The 14,147-nt window shown below is 31.5% G+C and overlaps 3 protein-coding genes across 5 annotated transcripts; all 3 read left to right on the top strand.

Moving 5' to 3' along the window:
* The first annotated feature begins 2,339 nt into the window (after positions 1–2,339).
* LOC111012013 (large ribosomal subunit protein eL30) lies at positions 2,340–4,734 on the top strand. 2 transcript variants are annotated; one of them, XM_022286031.2, is made up of 5 exons: positions 2,340–2,477; positions 2,561–2,666; positions 2,768–2,869; positions 3,882–3,950; positions 4,444–4,734. In XM_022286031.2, exons 1-5 carry the CDS (start codon positions 2,457–2,459, stop codon positions 4,482–4,484), a joined length of 339 nt encoding a protein of 112 aa, XP_022141723.1. In that variant the 5' UTR covers positions 2,340–2,456; the 3' UTR covers positions 4,485–4,734. The 2 variants fall into 2 exon arrangements, with proteins under 2 accessions (XP_022141723.1, XP_087979651.1); XM_088123525.1 differs by having other exon boundaries at positions 4,418–4,734.
* An 812-nt stretch (positions 4,735–5,546) lies between these two features.
* On the top strand, positions 5,547–7,353 carry LOC111011804 (uncharacterized). Of its 2 annotated transcripts, XM_022285699.2 has the most exons (2): positions 5,547–5,773; positions 6,626–7,353. In XM_022285699.2, the coding sequence occupies exon 2, from the start codon at positions 6,695–6,697 to the stop codon at positions 7,184–7,186; it is 492 nt and encodes a 163-aa protein (XP_022141391.2). In that variant the 5' UTR covers positions 5,547–5,773; positions 6,626–6,694; the 3' UTR covers positions 7,187–7,353. The 2 variants fall into 2 exon arrangements, with proteins under 2 accessions (XP_022141391.2, XP_087979289.1); XM_088123163.1 differs by lacking the exon at positions 5,547–5,773 and having other exon boundaries at positions 5,810–7,353.
* Positions 7,354–12,830: 5,477 nt separating this feature from the next.
* LOC111011861 (uncharacterized) lies at positions 12,831–13,969 on the top strand. The gene has a single exon (XM_022285790.2). The coding sequence runs from the start codon at positions 12,844–12,846 to the stop codon at positions 13,765–13,767; it is 924 nt and encodes a 307-aa protein (XP_022141482.1). The 5' UTR covers positions 12,831–12,843; the 3' UTR covers positions 13,768–13,969.
* The last annotated feature ends 178 nt before the right edge of the window (positions 13,970–14,147 follow it).

The raw sequence follows: 14,147 nt of genomic DNA, 5'->3' as shown, positions 1-14,147 counted from the left end.
ACGTGGCGAAAAGAAAGCAATGGGAGAGAGCCACGAGACGCTGACTATATTATTTACTCCTCAATATTAGAAATTTAAAAGTTTGTGCACATGCTTAATTTAAAACAAATAGTAAAAAGTTTAAATTACAACCCTCGAGAAGAAAAAAAAAAAGTTTAAATTACACAGTTTGTTCGTCGAGTTCTCGATCCTAGTAAGTCCATTAATTTTTTAAAGAATGTTTAATAAAATTTTAACCTTTTAATTTTATGATTAATTCCAACCTAATTTATGAGATAGAATATGTTCTATCATCCCTCCTATAATTATTAAACTAAAAGAATTTAATTTTGTATCTAATAAGAACATAAACTTTAAAATGTACTAAAACGTCAATGAACTTTTAATATTTTGTACAATAAGTCGATAGACTTTAAAAGTGTCTAATACGATCCATCAAAACATATTTTATCGGATAAGACGTTTATTTTTATTCCAAATATCAATAATTGTGGACCATTCGAAATACATTTTAACTATTAGGATCTCATAAACTAATACAGATATGTTTTACCAATATGGGAGGATATTGAGAAACTTGTCATTTTTTTTTATATGGACAATTTAGAATTACATAAATGTTGTGATCTCTAATCAAATAAGAATATGAACTTTTGAGTCCCTAGTTAGTTGGATAGAGAGTTACATCTCAAACATACAAAGAGACAAATAACAAGTTTCAAAATCTGTTGGTCATATAAAGGAGAGCTCGCGCGCAATAGAATCTCCCTAATGCGAGAACATGTACCAACTAAATGTAGATGCAACTTTTTCTCCTAATTCTTTTAACGTAGGCGCAAGATTAATTATATGAAACTTAGTCCATAACATTGACTTAGTTGAATGATTTGTAAAACTCAGCTGTTGGGCTGGGCTGGAAAAGGAGAAATGCGTCACAAAAAAGCCCTTTAATTTTTCAATAGGCAGCCGAAGAAGCCCGATTCTTTTGTCACATGTTTTGGAGAGACTCTAAATATACTAAACCTTAATAATCAGTCCCACATATTTCAGCGATAATTGACATATGACTCAAACTACAAGGTTGTGAGTTTCAATCCCCTCATCAACATGTTGTATTAAAAAAAAAATCTGTAACATATTTAAGTGGTAATCGACATATAAACTTATTTTTTAAAGGCAGGATTGTTGTATTAAATAAAATGGTAGGACTCATCTCAAATTTGGAAATTACTATCCATAAAAAATTATAATTTCTACAACCTCTGCATTTTTAATAATTACTTTACAATTATGGTATTTCCTCTCTCACCTATTTATGAAATTCATTACTTTTTAATTTAATTGTCATACACTTTTATTATTTATTTGTTTATTTCTGCTACTAAAAATTTTTCTACTAATAAAAAATTATAAAACAAGTTGATGTGATTTTACTCTAAAATATTATAGATTTTCTATTTTGTTTTTTTATAAGGAAATTTCTATTTAGTTTGTTAATTATTTAATTGTGCTTTGTTATTATTAATTAATTTCAATAAAATTGATAAAATATAATTCATTATTATTAACTATTGTAAATATAAAATTTAATAATATTTTATATTAAAAGCAGCTGTTCTGATAAAAATTATATTATTTTTAATTGATCTAGTTTTATTTTAATTATTTATATTTGTGTTTTATAGATAAATTATTTATTAATCTTAAATAAATTGTTAATAAAATTTTTAATAAAATAGAAAAAAAATTATTAATATTTTAATTTAAAATAATATTAGTAATTTTTGTAATTAATTTATTTATAATTAGCTAGAAATAAGAAAGAAGTATTATTAATTATAATTTCAGACCATTTTAGTGAATAATATCAATAATTTATGGTTCCGAGAAGTTTATAGTAAATAACATCAAATAAATAACATTTTAATTATCATTTTGATTCCTAGTAAATAAACGAGACCCATACTACTTGTTTTTATATTCTCAAAATAAAAATACATATCATTTTTATGTAATGAAAAGGAAGAAAGGGGACAGTCCCCATAATTTAGTATTTTTATTATTTTGAATACAGTGCCCATAATTTGTTTTGAATTATAAAAGAAATTACATAAAAAAGTTAAAAATTTTTACCTCCAATCTGTCTTCTTTAAATTTGTATAAATGAAAATTTATATACATCGAGTTCGAAAATTTTGTCCATCTGCGTTTCGGAGCTAAAGAATACGATGTCGTTTCGCTTTTTGTAAAATTTATGGGTTGAGTTAGAGAAAGAGGTATAACCCATCATAAAAAAAGCCCATTATTCCAATCAGGCCGCCGAAGAAGCCCGGTTCTTTTTCACGTGTTTTACACGTGCACTCTATAAAATGCTAAACCCTAACTTTCACATTCCTCTTCTTCGCAGTACCTCCACCTTTGGTCGTCAAAAATCTTCAGCGTAGGGCAAGGGGACGATGGCGGCGGCGAAGAAGACGGTACTTATTTCCATCGATAACCTTCTCTTTCCCATTTGCTTTAGGGATGGTAGTTTGAACGTTCTGTGGTATTTTATTTGCAGAAGAAGACTCATGAGAGCATTAACAACAGGCTCGCCCTTGTGATGAAGAGCGGCAAGTACACACTGGGCTATAAAACCGTCCTACGCACTATTCGCAGCTCCAAAGGTATTCATCTGCCCGTATCATATGGTGTTTGATTAAAATTTAGGGTTTTTTTGTTTGTGTACTTTTGACACTTTCCGTTTTTCGATCTATTAAAAACACAGGGAAGCTTATAATCCTATCGAACAACTGCCCGCCGCTGCGTAAGTCTGAAATTGAGTACTACGCGATGCTTGCTAAAGTTGGGGTTCACCACTACAACGGAAGTAAGTGTAGTATAGACTCTGCTTTGTGAGTTTGTTGCTTATATTTCCAATTTGCTAGCAGGATTTTATGCTTTATAATATTTGGAGCTTCATATTGCATGATTTCGATATAAGAGGCATACCTAATCTATTTTATTGTAGTTTGATGTCTTTCATTACCTTAGAATGGGTAAAAATAGTTTGTATACTTGGCACGGTCAGCTACGTATGAGATGTAGATTATTTCAGTGTCTGGACAGAAACTTATAACATTTACAAGTGTTGGGCGATTGTTTGTATATTTGAGTTATTTGATCAATTAGATAACTGCTGGGTATTCTGCTACAATAAGTGATCATAATGAGGTTCTTTAGTGTGTAGTTCATCTTGACTAGAATTTCTATATAAGTATATGTAAAATAGTTGGTTCCGTCATACTTTCGTAGCGATTGGTAACTACTACCTTCCAGGGTTGTTGATATTTTAGTATGAAAATGGGTGGTTTGCTACCATTGGTTGTTACTTGTAAAAATGATGTGGGGTCTGGGAGAACCAGTTTTAAACTTGCATTTCATCCCTTGCATCTTTACTTTGAGAATACTTGCCTGTTTGGTAACTTTCTTGTTTTTGTTTCATTATTTTTAATAAAGAAAAATAGAATTGTTTGCCCCAACACCCATCGATGCAAGAATAATAAAACAAGATTTGTATTTATTTAGGAACAAATTGGAAATGAGAAAAAGAAACGAAGAAACTTGATTTTGATTTTGTTGTTTTCAAATATTTTGGACAATTTTGAGAATTGTTTCTTAAAAAATGAGAAACATGAAATATAAATAGTTGTCAATTTCTTAAATTTCTTAATAAAATTGGAAATGTAAATAAAAAAGGGAAAGTTACCAAACACACCTTCAATTAGTGGGTTTATGCTTGGTCATTATGCCTCGCCTTCTCTGTATCTTCATATACAATTATTTGTTTGTTTTGTTTCTTCTGTGTCTTATATATTATTGTTATTTGGATGTTAATTTAGGCAATGTTGATCTTGGAACCGCCTGTGGCAAGTATTTCCGCGTGTCATGCCTCAGCATTATTGACCCAGGTACTACAAATATGTTTTTGGGTTTATAGCTATGAAGTTTAATGTTAATTTCATTTTGCTCTTTTTAACTTTTAAATGTTTTGTTCTAAATTCTTGAAGTTTGCTCAACAATCGATTTTAGTCCTTACTCTTCCTCTGTCTCTGTTTATTTAGTAATTATTTGACAAAAATACTTCATATAGACACCATTTTTTGTTCATGTATTTGATGGGTTAAAATATCCTAATAGAACAAGCATTTGATTGAGTTGGTTAGGTGTTGGATTTAGAAATAAATTAGAATTTTTGTCAGATCTTTAATGGCACTAATAGTAAGTGTTTAAACAATTTTTTAAAATGTCAACCTAAGCTTTGTTTTATTGGTGAAAAGTATTATACAAAGGTAAGATATTCAAATTATACCCCTACATTGAACTTAAAACATAAAATTTAAAAAGTTCAGACTTTGAGCTGATCGGGTTTACCTAGTCTTCCGCTGCTTTATTATTTTTCAGGTGACTCTGATATTATCAAGTCGCTTCCTGGTGATCAGTGATAGTACCCTTTAGAAGCTGTCTTTTTTGCGGCATCTTTTATCTTCAGCAAACGGTGGAATTTCCATCTTTTAATGTCCTCAGAATAGCAACCTACTTTCTGCAGTCAATTTTTAAAAATGTTAATGGTACTTGTGTAAAAAACCCAGATTTTGTTGATGTCTTTGAGGTTTTGTTTAGTTGAGATGTGGTCTAAAGTGGAATGTTCAAGTATTTTTATCTATTTATGCCTAGACGATTGAGAATTCAGAATTTCCTTGTCTTCCGCATTAGCAATGCAATTCTGCTTCTCATTACTGGATTTAAATGATGCAAGCAACTCGTATTATTATTCATCGATGTAAATATAAAGCTGCTTCGCGTAATACGTACTCATTTTTCTGAAAGCAAAAAAAACGTTTATTTGGGCGCAGAAATAATCACCTTCTAGACCTTTGGTTTTTGTGATAATTCCTATTTTTAAGTTGTTATACATTGATCCCTCCCTTCTTGTTGTGATTCAAAAAATATATATTTTAATATATATACATATGTATAACTCGAAACTGTTTTTCTTTTCATTTTGAAGAATGAGAACTTTTTGAAGACAAGTATATTATTAAAAAAAAATTTTGTTACTGGATTAGATATGTTTAAATTTCGCTAATTTGGTTAGATAAGCAATGTTAATCTGAGCATTGTTTAATACTTTCTTTAATCATCTATCTTAGACCAAAGGGAAATTCCAACTTCCACATATGGAACTATTGCGTTGATTTTCTAACTCTGAAATTTTGAACTCAATGCTATTTTCTTTTTTGGGAAAATGAGAAACAATTGCAAATGTAAAACCACGCAAGAAGAAATGTACAAGTTGAACAAGTTGTTGGTTGATATTCATTTTGTTGGTTTTAGTCTACTATTAGTTTTGGAAAAGAATTTATTAAACATATATTTCGAGCGATTATTTGAACTAGCTCGCTTAATCTGTTGATCCTAATCGTTTCTAAGCAAATAATCATACGTAATTACATATTTTCCAATTATGTATAATTAATTGATATAAAAAATGTTCCGATTAAGAAAAACGCGGTAGATATGAAAAAGAACGAGAAGGAAAAAAAAAAAAATCTGATTTCCAAAGTGTGCGTTTCCTTTACAACCACTTCGGGAGGAAGCGGGAAACGCCGAAACCGTCGCCATTTGATCTTTCGCAGAGGTGTAAGAAAGAGGCGAAGATCAAACGCTGTTTCGGAGTTCTCGAAGTTCTCCATTATCGCCATTGACGAGAGGCTTCCCCATTCTCTCCCTCGTAAGTTCTCCTTCTCTCATTTTACTAGTTTCTTTTCGATTGTTTGAGAAATCAATCTCCAACTGCAACTGTTTGGCCCGCACTAGGGCTTGTGTTGATTCCACTCTCCGTTTTCGATCGAACGATTCAAGTTTTTTGGTGTAATTTTACTCATTGGACTTTCACTAACTAAAATCGAACAGTAATCACACAAGATTGAAAGAAGAAAAAAGAACCTCACCGCGTGTTGAATTTCGAGCTTCTTCTTCCTAACGCGACAGATGTCTTCCCCTTAATCTTCTCTCTTCGCTTTTTCCTTTTTCTGCGATCTTTTTTAGATCGGTGACCGGAAATCTTATCCTTTGGACTATAGTAGGATCAAGGATATGTTTAAGTTTAAGTTTAAGTTCCAAATTCCCCTTCGTCTCCTTCTACAGAGGGGCAAATTTAGGGCTCCACTTGGAAATTTGGTACTTAATTAATTGCATCATAGAGCGTTTATGGGTGAGGCGAGGGCTGAGTTGTAGTAGCCACATCGTGTGCGCGACATCGAAGCAAATACGTGGTGCAATTTTGTAGCCCACGTACCGCTTCCAAATGTTGAAAATTAGTTTCACAGTGCCAAATCCTCGAACCCTATTTACTTCCTTTATTAATTATCCTCCATGGATGACACCATTTTACTCTGTTTTATTTCATTGGCCTCGCATTTAAATTTCCTTTTGAAGGGATCGGTTTCTGAATACAAAACAGACCAGCGCCCTCTCTTTATTAATACCCCATCCTCCTCCACTTCTTCAAACCGCACCACCATCCTTCCCTCTTCCTAATCTCTGCTGATTAAGAACCCTCTGTTTGTGAATCGCTATGCAGAGCCAGAGCCAGAGCCAGAGGGTTTTCCCTTCCAGTACTCGAGAGTCCGATATTGATGATTACATTGGCATGGAGAGTTGTGTTGATTTGAAAGAGAATCAAACGGCGGCCGACACGATGCCACCGCCGCCGCCGATGAAATTCTCCGATAAGAGGGAGAATAAAATGTGGGGGGGAACGGGGAGGAAGGAGAGGGAGTATCCTCCGCCGATCCCATTGCTGGTTCGCACCGAGAATCTGGCTTCCCACATGCCGTGGGTGTTGAAACGGCATTACACCGGCGACGGGCGGCTGATACTGACGGAGGAGAAAGTGAGGCACCACGAATACTTCCGGGCCCACAGATCCGACGGCCGTCTGATGCTGCAGCTGGTGGCCCTCGACGACGGCGACGGCGAATCCGGGCAAGATCAGGAGGATGAGGATGAGGATTTTGAGAAAGGGGGGAAAATGAAATGCTTAAAGAATGGGATTGTGAGGAGGCGCAGAGATCCAGCGCTTATGTTCGGAGTGGCAGTGCCTGCACTTTCTGCAGGGACCCTGAGGACCGTTCGAAGCTAAGAAAACAATGAAATATTGTCAGCATCAACAACAGCGATAACATTTTAGAACTTGAAACTAGAAACTAATAAAATTCGAGACCTGTTTGGGTTGGGGTTGGGTCTTTAGTTAGCCTTTTTATTTCATTTCTCCTATAAAATATGATATGATGATAATGATATATCATATATGATTTGTCACTTTCTTTCTCTGTAGTCTGTATTGTTAAAACACACTCTCCATTGTGTTGTTTTATTTAACGATGAACGTTGCATTCATCTTTCCAAAATCCATATTTCTCTTCCAAAAAAAAAAAAAAAAGTTTATTTCGAAACTCAATCATTAAAATTTGTTTAGAGAGATTGAAAATTGGATTTTGTCTCGCAGTCTTTCTTAAGGGCTCAATCCTGATATTTTGCTTATTTCAGAAATCATATTCTTATCTTATCATTTTAATTTGAATGAAATTAGTATAAGTCGACACGATTTCTTGATTTTGGTTCAACATGGCTAAATTACAAGAGTGAGTAGTATTGTATAATAATATTTTTCTTGAAATTACAAAAAAAAAAAAAAAAAAACTCTCTTTTATATACCTTATTGTGGCGTCGGTGTGGTGTTTTATATGGGAATGAAATATTAAAATAATTAAATAATTTTGCAGTCTTGCTTTGCTTATTATTTGCAAATATTGATGCTACATGCCGGGACACGTTACGTTTGACTTTCCAAGTTCCTTTTACAGCTTTATTATATAATACAATAAGTCCAAATAATCGAAACATAAATTCTTCAAACGCCGACACTTTGGAGTTGAGTTGCATCATCAACAGATACTGTTTTAATAATGTTCTTCTTCTTATCCAATCCCTATAAATTACTTTACCTGATTCAACTTATAATATATAAAGATTTGACATTTTTAATTTAAATCCATGAGAATTAAAGATTTTAAAATAACAGACACTAAATCGATAATTTATTTTTTTTCATGAATTAATAAATCTATAGATGAAAATATAGAGAGAGAAGGCAGAGAAATGGCAGAAAGGGTATAAATAGCAAAAGTACAGAATTCAATTTCCAAGGGCCATTTGATAATTTGCATTGTCCATCTCTTCTTCTCTTGAATAATGTGGTACAGCTATCTATACCCTTTCCTTTGTCAGTCCTTCCTTATCATTGGCCTTCATATTCCCCACATCATTCTCATATTCTCCCACCTATTTTTTTCTATTATATTCAACCATATATTATATATATATGGAATGGAATTAACTCACGGATCAACAAATCACACAAATCTAAACAAAACACAAAAAATTAAGCTTTTTTTTATGTTTTTAAAAATCTAAGTATGAAAACACTATTTTTATACCATGTATTTTTTTATCTACTTTTTAAAATGAAATCAAATCCTAAATTAATTTTAAAAACTAAAAATAAACTTTTTTTTCTTTTCTAATTTAGCTAAGAATTCAAATGTGTGGTAAAAGAATGTGAAAAATATTAAAAACTAATGAAAATAATCAAATATAACTTTTTAAAATAGAAAATAAAAAACAAAATGGTTATCAAATGGAATCTAATTATAAAAATATAAAAATTTAAACTCCAAAATAGACTCCTTAATTAACCATCATAAGTGGTTCATTGTTCTAAAGGCGCTATGCTTAACGAGAATGAGTTCAAATTCCATATGTGGTTGCACCATGAGATTCGCGAAGGGAGTTCAAATCTAACTAAAAAAAATAGGAAGTTGATGGTTGAATTCAATAAAATTTAAAATTGATTTTTTAAAAATTAAAATTAAAATTTAATTAAGTGTTGGAAGAAAAAGAATTATAATTTTATTATATTTATATCATCAACCTCTTTATACACATTGTAGATATTTTAACTGACATTTTGAAGTCATGAGTGATGACACTTGGAATGCTTAGGGTTGAGACCCAATTTGAAGTTTAATTTTTTTAAACGTAATTTATTTTAAAAGCAAAAATATTTTTGTATGAAATAAATAGTTATAAGGTACAAATGATACATAAATGAAGTCTGAACTCTGAAGTATGAAGAGAAAAAGACACCAACAGATCTGTCACACGACCAGAAGTATCTGCAAAACAAACAAAACAATAAAGAAAAGTTTTAAAAATATATTTTTTAAATTTATTTTAGTTATCACGCCTCTTAAAATCTTCATTTTGTCGATTTACTTTCAATTAATTTTAGATAAAATCGTGTAATTATTTTTAAATTTACAAATATAATAGGTACCGTACAAGCGACATACTAAATATCAATCAACGTTTCGATATTGGTATGTATCAATATAATAAAATTGACAATATGAAAAATATCAATAAAATATTACTAGATGATTCTAATATTAATTTTTTTTTAAGATTAAAATATTTATTTCATAATTGAAATATTCTTTATAAATTTTTAAAAAAATATTTATAAACATCGACCTTTTATGAACTCCGTAGACATAAAATTTGCAACGGCATTTTACCGCTAAGCCTATGAAAATGAAAAATGAAGGTTGGCAGTCATAGTCACAGATGGCTGAGTTTGAATGAACGGAAACAAAATATATGAGTTGTACTTGTACTGTACTCGACACGAACATCAACACCATGGATCTTTTTTCTTTTCCTTTTCTTTTTTCCCTTTCTTTCTGACTTCTCTAATTAATCCATTTCAAATTTTATTTCAAATCTCTAAATTTTAATGCTTCTTTATATTTAAAATTTTTGGGACGAAGGATCATTCTTTTCTTTTGGTTTCCGTGGTGACGATGGCGGATATTGAGAATGTTAATTGTGCTGTTGTGGCTGACAAAATCAAAGATGATTATGGTTTGCGACTTCGTCATTAGGATGTTTTGAAGAATTATCAAATACAATAAATTCGGGTTGGGTTGCCGTGTTTTTTTTAATTGATTAATTAATTTACTTTTGCCTTGGAGGTGATTATTGAAGTTTTTTTTATTGGGTTAAAAAGCAAAAACCAGCAGAATGAGAGAGAGAGAGTAAACCGGAGCAAGGCAGCGGTGGTGGCCAGAGGCGGCGGCAGCGAGAGGTCGAGACGGGAGCGAGCAAGGCAGCGGCGACGAGATTGTAGAGAGAGATGGGAGAGAGGAAGATGAAATTGAAAATGTTAGAGATGAGAAAGAATCAAACATTCAAAATAGGAAGAATTGAATTGAAACTTAAAATCAATGATTGAGATTTAATGATATGGATAGATGAGATTGAATAAAAAAATAAGATTTTAATTAAAATGATTGATTTATTATATATATGTAATATTAGATTATTAGTAATCTCGGGTCGGGTTGGGTTGACTCGGGATTTTCAAGGGTCAACTCGAGACCCGACCCAACTCGGTCGGGTTGAGATTTTTCCAACCCAGTCCAACCCTCGAATTCGTCGAGTTGTCGGGGTCCTTGAACAACCCTAAGATCCACGACTCACATGATTTGAGAAAATTGTCCAACTCTTCCTTACCGGTCATGGTGGTTGGATAATTATTTTTCTTCCACTTCCAATTTTTGAATGAGGTTGATGATGTTATGAATTTGAATAAGGTTTTTAACAAACAGGCTCTTTTATTGACAAGTGAGCCATTTTTTTTTATCATTTCTCTATCCTTAGATAGGTGTATTCCGATTGTGGAATATAGTCATTACTTTTCTAATTATATTTCTTTTTAATGCTTTCTTTCATTAAAAACGAAATAAAAATACTTATAGACGGTACAAGTTAGAATTATGTTTAATATAAATCTTTACTTGTTTTGTTATCAAATTAAGGTCGAATCCGGTAAATGTATTTAATAATTATTTAAACATGTGAAATTATTTTTATTAACAACATGTGAGTAGAAGTTTAAATTATTTATTAGACTAAGATAATCGTGTTGTTCACTATTATATTTTTTTCACCCAATATCTGTCCATCCAATAAATCACCCTAGTCAATCTATGTAATATAATAGATGCAAGTCTGGTCACCTATTGATACTTGTATTCATTATCTATTTGTTAAAAAAAAAAAAAAAGACAATAGATATATTTGAAAGGATTATTTTTATAAAATAAAAGTTTACTAAAATAAAAAGTTCAAAATTTCATAGCACAAAAAGGATTAAACCTAAAATTCAGTAATTAAAATGAGATTTTAATCTATTTTCTAAATGTATGAGTTAGTTTCAAAATAGATGGTATGAGGGATTTTTATAAATTTGAATGAAATTCAAGTTTAACAACAAGAATCAAAACAAACTCTTATGAAACCGAAATAAGATATTAATTTACACGAAGATGAAAACCAAAACGGGATTTAAATCTGTTATTGATTTAAAATTCTGCCAATGTATTATAAAGATGTGTCTAACAATTTTTTTTTTTTTTTTTTACTACTTCTAACTTTAAAAATGATGTAATAGATCTCTAAATTTTCAATAGGACCATAAACTTTAAAAATTGTATAATAAACCCATATTATATATCTCATAGATCATTGAACTATTAGTTTTGAGTACACAAATAATCTTTAAACTTTACAAAAATGTCTCATATACATATTCAAGATCGTCTATTAGCTAACAACATCGAAAAAGTTAGAAACTTAGATAAATGAAATAAAAAATTAGTGATCTATTAGACACATATTAAAAGTTTGTAAAGATAAATAATGTATTAGACACTAAAAATTAAACTAAAAGCCTTGTTTAATTACCTGAAAACTTTCATTCCCTATTCGATAGAAATGAAATCAAATGGTGGGATCCACCCCAACAATCTCATTCCCTATAAAGAGGTGTGATCTCATTACACTCTAATTACAACCCATAAATCTCATTCAAATTCTTTATTTTGTTTGCCTCACGTATTTATTATAATTAATTTAAAATTTTACCTTTTCTTTCTCGTATATTAATTAGACCCATACAATTTTTAATTAATTTTTTTTATACTTTTATAATTTCTTCTCTATTTATACTTCAATTTTTATTAGTTGATGTGATTTAATTATACATTATATAAATTTATATTAATTAACATCAGTAGATTTTTTAAAATAGAAATTATTATTTTTAAATATTAAAATAATAAAATTTAATAATATGTTATATTAAATTATGGTCTTCTAATGAAAAAATATTTTATTTGATGTAATTTTATTTTAATTATTAAGTATTTATTAATATAAAAAAATATTTACTATAAGAGTACAGTAATAAATTAAATTAAAATTTATTATTATTGTAATTAAAAAAAATTAGTACATATTTATAATTAGCTAAAAAGAATAAAGGTAAACAACATGAAAAAAATAACATCATTGATTTTCATTTTGATTAATTCCCATTACAGCTATGGTAAGTAAATGGTCCTAAATTATTTACAAAAGAAAAATAAAAAACTAAATCTGTAATTTAATCCATTAGATATATAGAAAATCGAAAACTGGGAGTGTGTTAATTGGGTATATTTCTTAATATTGCAGGTTAATTGATTAAGTCGCTAACCGATGGAGGGCGCGGGGACGCATCCGTTCCGTTTCTGTGTAATTTTATCGAAAATATTAATAATTAACAATAAAAGTGTCTAAAATATCCATTTCCCACCATGGCTAGGGTTTGGGTTTGGGAGGGAAAAAATCGCCATGGATTATTTCTCAGGCGAACGCGACTTGTTTGGAAAGCTTAGGATCATCGTTTCATCTTTCTTCGGTTTCCTTCTCTGCGCATCCACTTTTTGGTCTCCCATGCAAACGCACAAACGCCGTCCAGTTCCCGAATCAGTACGATTTTCGATTTCTGGACTCAAAGCCCTAATTTCTTCGGAAGAAGGGGAAGAAGGAGAAGAAAAGGCACAACGACTTATTCGCAGTGCTGGAGTTGGCATTATCAGGTCAAAACTGTTGACTCATTCTTCTTCTTCTTCTTCGATCAGATCTTGTTTGTTAATGGACGATTTGATAGGCACTGAGAGCGGTGTTTGCTTGACCAATTCGATTGCAGAAGAAATCGATGAGAAATCCTCCGATTATCGTTATCATCGCGTTGATCACCGCGATCTTGATAAGCAAAATCAGCGATGTGCGGCGGAAAAGCAGTTTCCACCGCCGATTTCTTTCCTAGCAGCACAGGCAGGGCCTCGAACGCGGCCGCCGTGGGTTTTAACCAGACATTGCTCCGATGGAAGATTAACTTTGACGCTGGAGAGAGTGAGGCACCTCCAGTACATGGAATCGCACCGGGAAAATGGGCGACTCATCCTGAAATTCGTTCCGGCGCCGTTACCCGACGATTCTGAGGACGACGATCGAGATCTCCAATTCGTCGAAGAAGACGGAGGAAGAGAGAAGCGAACGGAGGACGCGGAGGACATCGAATCAATAGAATGCGAAGAAGGCGAAGCAATCGAGGAGGCGTCAGATCCGGCTTTCAAGAGTTTTACGTACGGTGGCGAGGGCATCGGCGGTGGAATGTTTCGTGATCGGCAACCGTTTTGCAGTGTGGATCGACATGTCGTCAATGGACACTTCGGTTCAGCGCCTCTTCGTCCGATGGGTACAGTTACGTGACTTTTTCAAAAAGGTAAAAAAAAAAAAAAAGAAGAAAAAGAAAAGAAAAAGAAAAAGGAAGTGATAAGGAGGCCGCACTTTAAAACATTTGAAAGGTACAACAATTCCATTTTAATCTTCCATTAATATTTCTGCATTTTTAAGGCTTTTTCGTTTTTCCTTCTTTCAAATTTCAGTTCATCAAATAGAAATATTTCAGCAACATTTCCTTTAATTTTTTGGTTAAATTATATTTTCAATTGTTGCAATTTCTCATTTATGTCAATGTTAATGTTGTCTCTCACGATATTAGGGATGATTATATGATTTTCAAAAATGATATTTAAAATTTTAAAAACAATTTTGAAATTTTGTTCTAAAAAATCATCCCAAACTTCCTA

The sequence above is a fragment of the Momordica charantia genome (genome assembly GCF_013281855.1).
Source record: "Momordica charantia cultivar OHB3-1 chromosome 4 unlocalized genomic scaffold, Mcharantia_2.0 BLBB01000004.1, whole genome shotgun sequence".
Classification (NCBI taxonomy): domain Eukaryota; kingdom Viridiplantae; phylum Streptophyta; class Magnoliopsida; order Cucurbitales; family Cucurbitaceae; genus Momordica; species Momordica charantia.
The sequence above is the reverse complement of the archived record's forward strand: the minus strand, read 5'-3'. Positions and strand labels throughout refer to the sequence as shown.

What these genes read in the sequence shown, in the direction of transcription:
- LOC111012013 (XM_088123525.1), top strand. Translation starts at nt 2,457, where the DNA reads ATGGCGGCGGCGAAGAAGACG. An exon ending in TGGCGGCGGCGAAGAAGACG is followed by an intron (nt 2,478 to 2,560) that starts GTACTTATTTCC and finishes TTTTATTTGCAG; the next exon opens with AAGAAGACTCATGAGAGCAT. An exon ending in CCTCAGCATTATTGACCCAG is followed by an intron (nt 3,951 to 4,417) that starts GTACTACAAATA and finishes GGGTTTACCTAG; the next exon opens with TCTTCCGCTGCTTTATTATT.
- LOC111011804 (XM_088123163.1), top strand. Translation starts at nt 6,620, where the DNA reads ATGCAGAGCCAGAGCCAGAGCCAGAGGGTTTTCCCTTCCAGTACTCGA.
- LOC111011861 (XM_022285790.2), top strand. Translation starts at nt 12,844, where the DNA reads ATGGATTATTTCTCAGGCGAACGCGACTTGTTTGGAAAGCTTAGGATC.